Consider the following 13222-nt stretch of genomic DNA (forward strand, 5'->3'; position numbering starts at 1 on the left):
AAAATAGCAAGAACTTCTCAACATTTATATAACACAAAATATACCTTCATTTTTTTTTCCTTTTCTCTTTGAACCAGCTCTGAGCACCTGACTTTCAAGCCAAGAAAATATGCACTCACTCAAACAAAGACAACAATAAGCACAGTAGTAAAACACCATCGTGGGGTTGTTTCTTGACACACCAAGGAAATGGGGAAAAATAATACGAAGTAAAGAAAATCATAGAATCTTCCTTTTATTTTCCTCTCTCTCTCTCTCAAGCCACTGGAGAAGCCTGTTGTCATGTAGTAACATATATATTTGTTGTTGTTGATATTTTATACGGAAAGTAGAACTTTGAACACTGTAGAACTGGAGGATTAAAAGCTACCATGGCACGTTGCTTTCTCTTTTGCTCCCTTTTGTTTTCTTGTCTTTGATTAATTCTGTTTGTTTCTGCTTTGCCTTCTGCATTCGGCTCCTCTACAGAAGGACGAGGTCGGTTTTTCTGGGGTGAACTCGGGGTTTAAAAAGTGAGCCCTCAGAAATGGGCGTGTTTCTCCTCTGGGTCGGGGGGTATGTTTAAAGGAATTACGACTTTGAAATGAAAACGACTAAAAACAACAACAGAAAAAAAAAAAGAAGACAGCTGCAACCGTATTTACAGAGATATGTACAATGTCAATAAATTAAAGTTTAATTTCGAGTATTCATATTCCACGTATTTACAAGAGTTATCAAATAATTACATAAATACTTTGCTTTAATAATAGTGTCCGCTCTTTTCTTCTTCTCAGTATGTTTAAACCTTGTTATTGCATATAAAATTAAAGAGGGAAAGCTGTGATAAACCTACAGTCAAGCTACAGAGGTTTTCAAATAAAATAAATTCACTTGTTTTTTTTCTTTCCAACTACACTTCTTATTGTTGTTGCTACAGGGAGGATGTTTAAGGGAGAGGGATGAGGGTCTTATTTTTGCTTTTATTATTATTATTCATTTTTCCCTGGGATTTGAAACGAGCATTAAACAACAAAACCCGACCAAAATAAAAAAATACCTCCCCCCCCCCAAAAAAAAGCAGACTACTATGGAACATGCAAAAAAGCCACCAACTGGCTCTCAGACATCACAATAATATTTTAAACACACAGCTTCCCTTAATATTGACTAAGGGGGTTGTCGGTAACAACCCGCCCAGGAAACAACTGTTAAAGAACCGATATGCGAGTTACTTACATACTTTTCTTTCGGAATGAAAAAATCACTTCTCTTACTTAATTTTTATTCATACATTTGTTTGATTTTTTTGTTGTTTTATTTCTGCTTTTACGTTTTTTCTTTTTTTTTTCTGATTTTTTTTTTTACACAGTTCATTAAAAAAAAAAGGAGGATGCCACAACCCCGCCGGTGACCCGGCCCGGCCAGCCTGCTCCCTGCGAGCAGCCTCCGACCCAGCGCTCCCACCTCGGCTCTGCTCCCCCATCCACGATCTTCTCCCTGCCCTCACCCCCCTGCTTCGCCAGATACCTTGTTGTTGATAAGCACGCACAAAACGTCGGGCGATTTTATATTTTAAAATTTAAAAAAAGAAAAATAGGGGAAGAAGAAACAAAATAAAAGAGGGGGGTAAAAAAAAAATATATAACAACAACTCGCGGGTGGAGGATGTGGTTTCTTTCAAACAAAGTGCACTGCAAGACTGATTTGAAATGAGCTCCCGGAGGCCGGGGGGGTTACGGGGAGCCGCTGCGGGATCTGTCCTGCTTGGGGTCGAGCCCACTGACCAGACGCTGGATGTTTTGCAGTTCACTGGTCGCCGCCTCCTTGTCTGCTCCCAGTTTGGGGGAGAGGGAGACCGAGCCGGAGGAGAGGGTGGATGAGCGGCTGGTGAGGTCCGAGGCGGAGTCCAGGGGCACGGAACCGGGGCTGGTGGTGGGTAACCCCCCTGCTTTGCCTTCTCCGGAGCCGGTGGCCAGGCCGGGCAGGGCGGTGGTGAGGAGGCTGCTGCCGTCGGGCAGGGGGACGGGCAGCGGGTAGGGGCTGTAGCGGAGCCGCGGCCGCACGGCGTTGAGGAACGGGTGCCGGTGCACCGAGCTGGAGGCGGCGCTGGAAGCGGCAGCCGCCGCCGCCATGTAGGTGTAGGGGTAAGGGAAGAGGCTTCCGAAGGGAGACATGGCCAGGCCCTGCGGGAGGGGAGGAGAGAGAAAGGGAAGGGTTACCGGCCTGCACATCTTCCCCCGGGGGATGCTTCGCGGCACCCCCGCGCCAACACACCCCCCCCTTCCAGGCACACGCCACTGGAGAGCTGACAGTGGCCGAACTGCTACTGCCCACGGGAGGGGATGAAGACCCGTCCTGCCGGTGCCGAAGCCAAAACCACCCGGACCCCCCTCGAGTCAGCTCTGTCCTGCACAGCCCCCACCCCGTCGCGGGGGTCATGGCCCAAGAGAGGGGAGAGGGACGAAATGAGATAAAGGCCGTGCTGTCTCACTGCCCACCCTCCTCCTTTTCCTCCACAGGGAGATTTTATTTCTCCTCCCGCAGGTACAGTTGCCCTCCGCGCAGGGCAGCCCCGGGTATCCCTCCCCCCATCACGGCAGCTCCGCTCCGCAGGCTGGGACGCGCCCCGCAGCGCGGAGCTGCGCGCTGGGACTTCCTGGGGAGCCGCCAAACCACGGGGGAGGCGGGGGGTGGGGAGGGACAGAGGCCTGGCACAGTATCCCAGGGCGCACGGGAGTGAGAGGACTAGTGGGAGAGCCCCGGGAGTTCAAGCTGGGCCACCCCCACTCTCCCCGCCCCCCACCCTGGGGTTTTCCCACCTCTGACTTTCCCCCAAACCCACCGCCTGCCCCTGCGGAGAGAGCTGGGGTGGGAACCCGCAGCTGGGAGGCTAAAGGGGGTTTTCCGCTGCCTCCCCCTTTCCCCCGGGACGGAGCCCCCCCTGCTCCGGAGGGGCAGCGGCGCGGGGGACGCGGTACCTGAGAAGCCAGGACATGCTGCTGCAGATGGAAAGGCAAAGCAGCCGCCGATGCTACCGAGAGTCCCTGGGCCGCCGCCGTGGCCATGACCGTGTTGTCCAGTCCCGAGACACCGGCAGATGCCCCGGAGACGGTGGCGAGCAGGGGCCCCATCCCCGCGGCCATGCCGGAGAAAGCCCCCCCCATGGCGAACTGCCCGGGGTGCAGCAGCAGCGGGTGCCCGTTCCCCAGCGGGTTGAAGAACTGCTGGCCGGCCAGGGCAGGGGGGAAGCCGAGGTTTTGCAAGTGTCCCTGGCTCAGGTGGGCCGTGCTGTCGGTCTGGACCGTGAGGGGGGCGAAGGGCTCTTTACCCAACAGCCGGTTCTCATCTACTTTGGGACCATCCCTGAGGGGGCTTTTCAGTTCCTCGCCGCTCAGGCTTCCCCCTCGGGTGCTGGAAGAGATAGTAGCTGGGCTGTGCCGGGAGTCCGGAGGGACTTTTTCCGTCCTCTCTCGGCTCCGACTCCCCGCCGAGTCACCGGGGAAGAAGTGGCTTTTGGAGGGGCTGCCCCCCTTGTCCCGGGAGTCGCCTCCCACGGCCGCGGCGGAGCTGGCCGGTGCTGGGGTGGTGGCGGTGGTTGTGCTGATTTTGCCCGACTCGTTGGCTTCTAGCAAGGGATCGTCTTTGCTGTCTGCATCGCTGTCTCCCTCGCTGGGGCAGAGATCTGCAAGACAAAGGGAAGCGGGGCTGGGATCCGGCACAGCACGTCCCTTCAAACCCCGTCGGGTTGGGAGAGAGGGCAGAAAGGCTTCCTGGCCGGCCAGAGATTTAAATGTAAATACTTCCTTCTTTTTTTTATTATTATTCTTACATAAATAAATACATTCCCCCGGCTCCCACCGCCCGCCACATCCGAGCCAACCCGACTTTTACACAGCGCAGCAAAACTGGCTGCGAAACAAAGCGGCGGCCCGGAGGAGAGACCCCCCAGCCGGGCGGGCCCGGGGCCAGCGGCTCCGCTCTGCCGGAGCTGCCCGGGAAAGCGGCACCCACGGCTGCCCGGGCGGCGGGGAAGCCCCGGTGAACGCCCCCCGGCCCCGGCAGGGACAGCAGCGTCCTCCCGGCAGGTTTAGAGGGTCTTGGGGTTGTGTCTCCTAAGAACTTCTCCAAAGTTTTCAACCCTTTCGATGGGCAAACTTTAAAGAAGAACCAAACCCATACAGTCGCCTCCATCACTCCCTGGACCCCCTCCCCCCGCCCCGGCCTCCTCCTCCTCCTCCCCAAACGCATGCACGGCTTCGTTGGATTCCTCTGCACTTCATCTCCTAATTTCAGCGCCCCAGGTGCGAAGCTCTGGTTTGCTTTTCGGGTCCCCTCCCAGCTCCCCTCCCCTCCGCTCGGCAGGACTTTAAACGAGCGAGTAAGGCAACAACAAAAAAGAAGTTGTTTCCTCCTCCCCCTGCACCCCCCCGCCCCTGGATGGATTAATACATGTGAGAGAGCTGCAGACAGCTCCCAACCCCGCACAGAGAGAAATCGAGGGTGACTTTTCTATAACAAAGTTCGGGACTGTATCCAGGGAAAAGATCCTTCCTCTAATAACAGATTCAGAGAGGAATATTAATGGAGTGACTCCAGTTTTGAACTTTTGCCCCGTGGTCTGTCTTTGCTCCCTTGACTCAGAGCTGGCTCCTTTCTGAACCAAGAAGGGGAGGAATGAATGTGCAGCGGGAGGAGAGGGAGGCTGGGGGGAGAGGGAGAGTGAGTGAGAAGGACAGAGAGTGAGAAAGAGAGAGAAAAAGAGGGGGAGAAAGAAAAGCAAAGGAAAAAGGTTAAAGAAGGAAAGAAAGAGAAAGAAGGAAAGAAGGAAAGAGAGACAAAGAAAAAGATAAAGAGAGCAGGAAAGACAGAGAGGGAGGGAAAAGAGAAGAGAAGAGAAAGAAGAGAAGAGAAGAAGAGAAGAGAAGAAGAGAAGAGAAGAGAAGAGAGAAAGAGAAGAGAGAAAGAGAAGAGAGAAAGAGAAGAGAGAAAGAGAAGAGAGAAAGAGAAGAGAGAAGAGAAAAGAGAAGAGAAAAGAAGCAAGAGGAAAGAGAAAGGAGAGAAGAAATAAAACAGAGAAAACACAGAAAAGAAGGAAAGATAAAGGAAGGAAAGACAGAAGGAAGGATGGAAGAAGTGCCAGAGGGTGCAGAGGTCAGATCCGTCGCTGCACAGAGCAGGCACCCAGGGAGCCAGGGAGGGTCTGGGGGGCGCAGGTCTCACCTTTGAGGCTGGAGGTGCCGACGGTGGGCACGGCGGGGCAGGACGACTGGGCAAAGCACTTGAAGGCCGTCTGCTCGTTGGACGACTCGTCCGAGGTGGCATTTTCCTTCTTCTGCCTCTCGTCGTACACCCGCATGGACTGCAGGGTCAGCTGCTTCCTGCGGACACACGCACCCGCTGGGTGAGCGGACCCCGGCACCCCCCCCGGGACACTCCCCCAGGACCCCTCATCCCTTCTGGAGACCCTGTTTGGGGATGGTTGGGGCAGGAGAATTAAGGGCCAAGGTCCCCTCGAGGAGGGGGAGCACGTTTTCTCGCAGACAGGACTTGGCTGCTAATGAGAGGAGATTTCTTGGAAGTGGTTGAGCAGCTCCTCAGCAAGGGCAGATATTAAAGAGAAGGGGCGGAGGGGAGAGGGAAGCATTCCCTGGAGATTAGCTTTTAAAAACGCGAGGATGTTCCAGAGATATGAGCCATCTTAATGGTTGCTAAGATTGCTAGGAAGTGGTTATTTTGTTAGGCACTTTATGTAATCTTTTCACCAACAATTAACCCGGAGTAAAAAATCTATTTATATTTAGAGAGAAATTAGAAATCATTTCCGTCCTGTGGCTCCAGCGTTGGCTTTATTTTCACACTGATGGACAAGAGGAGCTGACGTGTGTGTGTGTGCTGGGAAGGGAGAAAGGCCTCTTGTCTTACACTACATTTCCCCCTTGCTTTTTTTTTTGGTTAAATAAAAGATAAACAGACCGATTTATTAATTATCCAAACGCTAGTGCAAATGGCTGAAATATCCTGTCTGCTCTAACAAACCAAAACGAAGGCCCCATAAAAGGAAAAAAAAAATCCCTTTCTCTATTTACTCCAATATTAAAAATAAAAATCTTGAGACCCACTAAAATGAGTTTGATCCATCCATCTACCTGGGGCACAAGTTGTGTCCTGCTGCTTTTAGAAAAAAATAAAGAATCTTCTATCACTAATTGCTTCCATATTCATGAGACACCTCTGTCAAAACAGTTTATTTATATGTTTCTCCTCTATACTTCAGTCTTTTTGATACAGTCCCCGGGAAAAGGCCAGAGGAGATTCAACCAGCGATCAGCTCTGCCCCTAATTCTCCCTCTTCCCCAATCCTAGATACACACTATAATGTTACAATCCTTCCAACATTTTAAGGGAAACTTCTTTCTCCAGTGATACTTGCTTAATATATCACCATCCCTTTGGCCAGTCAAGCCTGCGATGGAAAAAATAAATGTGGAAAGCAGGAAAGAATTCCCACTCAATCAGTTTTGCCTTAAATAGCAACAAGATCCTTATGAATTTTGGCAAATTTTGGGGAAAAAAAAAAAGTGTGGTTTGGTGATTTTGACCTCTGCACATGTTCTGAGCTTTACACACGGAAGCCAAATGGGGCATCTATATATAATCTATCCAGACTCACCTTTTTTCCCTCCTTCCATTCCCGGTGTCCCGAAAACCTTTGGCAAAGGGGTTGTTGTCAATTTTTAATTGAGTGATCTATAGGACAGAGAAAAAAAATACGCAGGGGGTTGGGGCAGAAATAAGGAGATTTTACATTAAAAAACAACAGAATAACCTCTCCCCGGTGCCCTCAGCGCCGGCAGAACTTCATTAGGAGCAGGACAGGGAAGGGGGCAAAGGTCCCTGTTTTTGGGGTGAATCTCCGTGGTTTCCCGAGCCGCTTTAGAGGCAGCTTGTCCCCAGTCCCCCGGGCTGTGGTGGCAATGAAAGAGCCCCGTGTTGCTGCCACCGCATCGGAATTAATTTAGCCGTGCAATGCGATCCATGCAAGTTATGCCTGTGCTTAAAACTCTTTAAATGCCATAATTAAACCGCAAAGGAATCATACCCACCCCCTCGCTATAATAAAATACTTCATATAATCGCATTATGCTCCGCGTGTGCGTGTGTATTGGGGCGCCGGGGGTGCCAGGAGCCAGTTGATTTTTTTTTAGGAGGAGGATGAGGGGGGTTTACGGTTTGGGTTCTTTTTGTGACTGCTTGGGGGTTTCATCGCGATTCGGGTTATCGCAGGGAATGGCTGTTTCTTCCTGCGTTCGGAGGGATGGGGGGGGTGCGGAGCACCCCGTCCCCTGTACGATGTGTCGAGGTGGATTTAAAGCCCGGCCGGGGGGGGGGTCCCGTAGCTATAACGGGACGCGGGCGGTAGGGACGGGGATGCCGCTTACCCGCAGCTCCCCGCAACCCTCCAATTTGAAAAGCAGAGCACGACCCCGAAGAGAAAACCCCTGTCTGCGGCTGAGTGAGGGGCAGGAAAACCCACTGCTAAAAACCAGCGGGGCTTTTTTGATCCAGGTGATCCGGCCGTGGCTCCTGACCCGCCGCCGAGGCGGCTCCCGCACCGCCGCTTTCCAGCCCATTTCATGGCAATCACACAAATATGCTCATTCCTGCCCTTCAACCAAGCCGGCCTCAGCTGATAGACCGGGGCGAACAGCCCTGCTGATAAGTCCCAAAGCAAAGTCTACTCTCTATACACGGGTTTATTTTTCCCGTTTCCTTGCAAGCGCTTGGCCGCGGAAACAGAGGAAAATAGTCCAACTCCGGAGAAGCGACTTTTTGGAAACTGAGAGTAGAAGGGTGCAGGACCCCCCCCACACTTCGCCCTTTAATTCTTAATAGCGAAGGAACAGGGAAGCGGCAGCGAGCGGGCGCTGCACATCCAGACCCTCTGCGCTTAACGCACACGCAAAGTTATAATTTATAGACAGAAAAAAAAACCAAAGCCCCTTTTTTTGGCTCCTTCGCTTCCTTCCACTTGACTTAATTATCGTAAATTCGCCGTTTGCCGCTCTCCCAAATATACCACCTTCGTCGCAAGTGACAATAAACCAGGAGAAACGGAAAGGCAGCGTTTGCAGCGCTGCAAAACTTTCTCACACCGGCTCTTTCAGACCTTCCAGCTAAATTCAAGCGAGATAACCCTCTCTGATCAGAGCATATTTCTGCACCACAAAAAATAATAAAACACTGCAGGATGCAAAAAAAAAAATTCATAATATAATAATAATAGGAACCATACGTGCGCTCCAGCCTTATTGCCAACTGCTGTTAAAGGAGCTAAAACAGCACAAAGGCCAAGAAGAATTACAAAATCTCCAGCCCCGCTGCTCTCCCCACTCTGTCTTTCGACATACGCAGCCCGATTTTTTTTTCTTCTGGTGCATCTTAGATTAAATCCACACTAAGAGCAGCGATCCCCACACCATCCCGTCCATTTCCCCCCTTTTCTCCATACCAAGAACGAAAATAACCTTAAACAGCACCTCGTCTTCCCCCCTAATCTCCCGTTTAATTGTCTTCCCCGAGGTGGGTATTTGGAGAGTGCCCGACCCCCATCCTCGGCGCCTTCCCGAAGGTGGATCAAGGAGGTTTTGGGGGCAAGACGAGGGTGGGAGACAGGGAGAGGGGAACAGGACAGGCTTCGTGATTTTTAGAGGGAACAATGCAGAGCAAAAGCTCTCTTAAAAGCCAAAACACGTAAAACAAATCCTTTCTTAATCTCCTTACCTTATCATTCTGGTATGCGGTCACTGCGATGAATTCAGTCTCCGGGAAAACGTAGGTCCTGAACGTGCTATAGGGAAGCTTGAGAATATCGTTGGCTCGGACGATGTGGAACCGGGGCTGGTACTTGTGCATGGAGTTTAAAATGGTCTGGGGAGGGCGGGGGGGAGAAGCGGCCGGCAGCAGAGAAGGCGGGGTGGGGGGGAAAGAAGAGGGTCAGCTGGAGCGATACCCCCGCCTCGCACTTCCCCCGGCCATCGGCACTTTCTCCTCTCTAATTTGCCTTCCCTCTCCTTCCTCCCCTCACTCCTCCTCCCCGCCGAGCACACTCCAAACACACGCACACGCCTTTTGCAGCATCCAACAAAAAGCACTGACAGCTCCAGCTCTCCGCTGGACCTTTCCGAGGGACGGGGGGGCGGTTAAAATCCCAGCAGAGCTCTCTTAGGAGAGGGGGAGAAGCTGTTTGGGCTCCGGCTGCGATGTCTTGTGATTTCAACGTGCAAAATAAAATAAAATAAAATAAAGCAGCTACAACAGCAACACCACCGCGAGAGCCTTGGCTAGGTCTAATTGCTCGCCCCAATCCACTTAAGGCCTTCTGCGAAAGGCAAAAAATGTATCGTCTAATCAAATCACAGCCAGCAAATGCAATCCTCGGCACATTAGAGATCCCCTGACCGCGGCCACCACCAGCAACCCCCGGCTCCGAGGGCGGACGCTTTCCCAGGAATAGAAAGAAATGGCCAAGGATCGTCACAGCACTTATCAGCAGGTTTGTTTGATTTCACTCTTAGGGTAAGTTTTTATCTCTGCACACCCAGTAAATGTAAAGGAGTGGATAGACATGAATGGGCAACTTGACCTCTGATTTTGGTCCCTGTTTATTTTCACTCTGGCTTGCTTTACATTATCCAGATTAATATATATTTAAATGTTTGCATACTTAGGCCTTTAAGACCTTTATACACATATGCATATCATTTTCTTACACTTAAAAAGTGTGATCGACTTTATTAAAAAAATATATAGAGACATACATAAAGTCACCACAGCTTCAAGAAATATCGAGTTGCACTATACTGGAAATATATCTCTAAAGTTAATGCTGAAAGGCACGGAGAGGTTACCGAATAAACTCGAGTGTTTAATTCCAACCTCAGCAATAGGGAAAAAAAACCCGAAGGGATATTATAAACCGGACAGACACATGTCTCCCGTGTGCGTGGATGAGAGTATTTATCCCCCATTTTCCCCGCATTTTCGCCGCCCGTGGGAACTGCCATTCGGGGCTGTGGGTCGAATCCCCTCACCGGGACCCACCGCTCCAGCCAGGCTGCGAGGGAGGGCAAGGGGAGGCAAAGGAAGGTGTAAAAGGCACTCACAAATCCATGCTTGTCAGAGATGTTATTAGTGAGCTTCAGCTTGTGAAAGGTGACGACTTTGGACATCCATTGTTCGCCGGTGGCCGGGCTGTCCGGGTGGATGTACATTCTCTTTGGCATTTCAGGGTCAGCTTTGCCGGCTACCATCCACCGGGAATTATGGAATTTGTACCTACAATCATCAGCCGCCACAATATCCATCAATAAAATGTACTTGGCCTTTTTATCCAGTCCAGTGCATCTCACTTTAAATGGAGGAAACATTCTCCTATGGACAGAGAGTGGTGGTGGGGGGGGGGGGATAAAGAAAACACAAGACGAAAATAAAATTAATTACAGCGTTTAAATGAGCTCCTAAGTCTCCGTAGCGCGTCCACCAAGCAATCGCTTCAGCTCTCAGAAGCAGAAAAGTCGTGTGTTCACCCCCCCAGCAAAAGGGCTTCCCCCCCGCCTCCAGCGAAAAGGTTTCTCAAACGCTTAAAAGTTTCAGGAAAAAATGGTCTCTGGGATGGGAGGCGGAGGGTGGAAGTACGTGTGTTCCCTAGAAATCAGCAGGCGCCTACCCTCTGCCATTCCTAAACAGCAAAGCCTCATTTAGGGCTCTCAGATCTCTCATTATTTTCCTTTTCGCCTACTAAACAAAGAAATGGGAACAGATCGCGCCCCGATAAAATAAATATTCCGCATTATTATAGCCCAGTCCGCCAACGAAGCGCGGGGAGGGGAGGTTTTCACTTTGCAAATGAGGAGAAAAAAACCCCTCCAGTGAGGGCAGGGTGGCTGCCGAGGGTTTCCCAGCGCTCCAGCCTCCCGGTGATAACCCGTTTGTGCAGAGGGTTCTCAGCAAACCCCGCTCCCCTCCGCTCCCAAGTCCAGCTCGAAACTGCAACAGGATACCACAAATTTGCTGTTTATTATATCGAGCGGTTGGCATTCGGCAATCTCAACTTAAAAGGAAACACATGACTTTGCAACATGTAAGAGCGCTTAATACCCGCCGAGGCTTTCGCGCAAAAAAACCCCCTCACTTTTGACCACAATTAGCAGAGAAAACTTCAGGAAAGCAGTAAAATGGGCAAGGGGATTTCCCCCCCCGTCTCCCCTTGCTGCTCTAGGATTTTTTCTTTGCCTCAGCAACTGGTGCTCTGCAAGTAAGTGAAGCTTCAGCTGAAGGCCATCTAAGAAGACTTTCAGGAGTGGCTTCCTCAACTAATTCTGGCAAATTACACGCGAATTGTTTGGGAGGTTTCTAAGAGAGTGTCTTAAAAAAACACCCGGGTGGTGAAGGGGGTTTTCTCCCTACGACTCGTCGTAGCAATAGGTAGAGTTGTAAAAGAGCACGACTGTCAATGAGTAGCGAATATAGAAAAGGATTTCAGAGGGGTAATGCTATTAAAAGCAGAAATGGACGCGATGTGTATGTTCATTCATTCCCACGTGAAGGTTTTATAAATACAGCGACAGGCAGCATGGAGCTGCAAAACCTTCCCTGCCCCTAAAGCAGCGGCTGCAGGACCTCTGCGGGGTTTTGCCAGCTTTTTGTGCATTTCCAGATATAATTAGTCAGCACAAACACAGCCTAGATCCCATCAGAGACAGAGACACGAGCGAAACAACTGATAAACTGAGCCGACCTGCAGCTCCCGCCTCACCAGCAGCGATACGCCGCTTCGAATATATTTTTCCCCCTTCTCTTAGGGAAGAAAAACTCCGTGCAGCGAGCCTGAAATCAGGCAAGCTCCTTTTCAACCCTCAAATTATTTTCTTTCTGCTACCAGTCTCCTCCAGAAAGCATTAAGCCACTGAACCATGAAGGGACCCTCTCGCCCCCTGCACACGCACTCCGAGCAGGGCCGGGTCGTGCCTGGGACTTTCCCTGCAAAGTGGTGCCCGAGATGAGCTCGGATCTTCAGCTGCCTAAAAACTTTCCATAGTCCCAAGCAAAAGGAGCTTTATGGAGGAATTTTTCAGGGAAAGAGCCTTGCTGTGGAGCGGGGTGCAGAGATTGAGGGGTGGGGAAAGGAGGGGGGCAGAAAAAAAAAAGGCACGAACCCCCGACCCAGACCTACCTTCCCGATTTGGTAATCACCATCTCTGTGCCTCTTTTATGGAATTGCTCCCAAAGCTCTTTGGCTTCCAGATGCACTTTCGGGTCATCTTCCACCTCTTCTTCTGGCTCCAGAGTTTTTAAAGGCCTCAGATGGGCTGCTGCCTGGTGACCCAGGGAAGAAAAGGGGATACCAGTCTCTGCAGCCCCCACTAACTGATCCATGATGGGTTTAGCCAGAGCCCCGGGAAGGGAGAGAGCGGCTGCCCCATTGGGAGGCAAAGCCAGAGCCGGGAAGAAGGGAGGCTGATGTCCCAACACAGCGCTCATGGCAAAGTCCGGTGCCCGGTGAGGTAAAAAAGGATGATAAGCCATGCTTGTCCCAGGGATTACTGGATCTCTCATCGGTATATTCATCCACTCCACTCCTCGATCTTCCTACTGCTGGAGTAGTCCCGGAGTGGTTTCTAACAGCACATCATGAAGAAGAAAAATTAAGATAATAACAATAACAGCATTAAAGCACCAAAAAATAGGGTTGGGGGGAAACAAGCTCTAGACAGCACAGTACATGGGGGAGAGGCAGAACTTCTACAGCCTACAACTTCCCGAGCAGGAGCACATCCCCAGCCCTCGGGACAGCGGATTAACAGGATTGTTCATTATTAGTCTTGCTTTTTCTGTGTTCGGTCTCTGCAGGGTTGTATTTATTTTTTTTTCTCCTGAGTGGAAGTCCTTGCGCTGGAAAAGAAACGCCGAAAAGGGGGGAAAAAAAATCCACCGGGTTCGCTGCCTGTTCGTGTTGCCGCAGAAGGGCTGGACAAGCCGAGATCCTTTTTTTTTTCTTCTTCTTTTTTCTCTTAGTCTCAATCCCTCTTCTCTTCTTCCGTGGCGAAGGGTGACGGCTCGAAGCTGGGTTCTCTTTTGGGGTGACTGGCTCTTTCCCCCCCCTCCCCCCCACCCCTCCACCTTTCCTCCGTACGGTCAGGCTGCAGAGCAGAGGCTGGGAAGGGAGGGAAAGCAGAAAGAA

At 51.0% G+C, this 13222-nt stretch overlaps 1 protein-coding gene across 2 annotated transcripts; it reads right to left on the bottom strand.

Annotated features, from left to right (window-relative positions):
- Positions 1–1178: 1178 nt before the first annotated feature.
- On the bottom strand, positions 1179–12609 carry TBX3 (T-box transcription factor 3; the record flags this gene model as incomplete). Of its 2 annotated transcripts, none has more annotated exons than XM_080355609.1 (7): positions 1179–2165; positions 2961–3664; positions 5203–5360; positions 6653–6729; positions 8764–8910; positions 10146–10413; positions 12215–12609. In XM_080355609.1, the coding sequence occupies 7 exons, from the start codon at positions 12607–12609 to the stop codon at positions 1716–1718; spliced, it is 2199 nt and encodes a 732-aa protein (XP_080211735.1). In that variant the 3' UTR covers positions 1179–1715. The 2 variants fall into 2 exon arrangements, with proteins under 2 accessions (XP_080211735.1, XP_080211734.1); XM_080355608.1 differs by having other exon boundaries at positions 10074–10413.
- Positions 12610–13222: the final 613 nt, after the last annotated feature.

This window comes from Nesoenas mayeri, assembly GCF_963082525.1.
Source record: "Nesoenas mayeri genome assembly, chromosome: 17".
NCBI lineage: Eukaryota > Metazoa > Chordata > Aves > Columbiformes > Columbidae > Nesoenas > Nesoenas mayeri.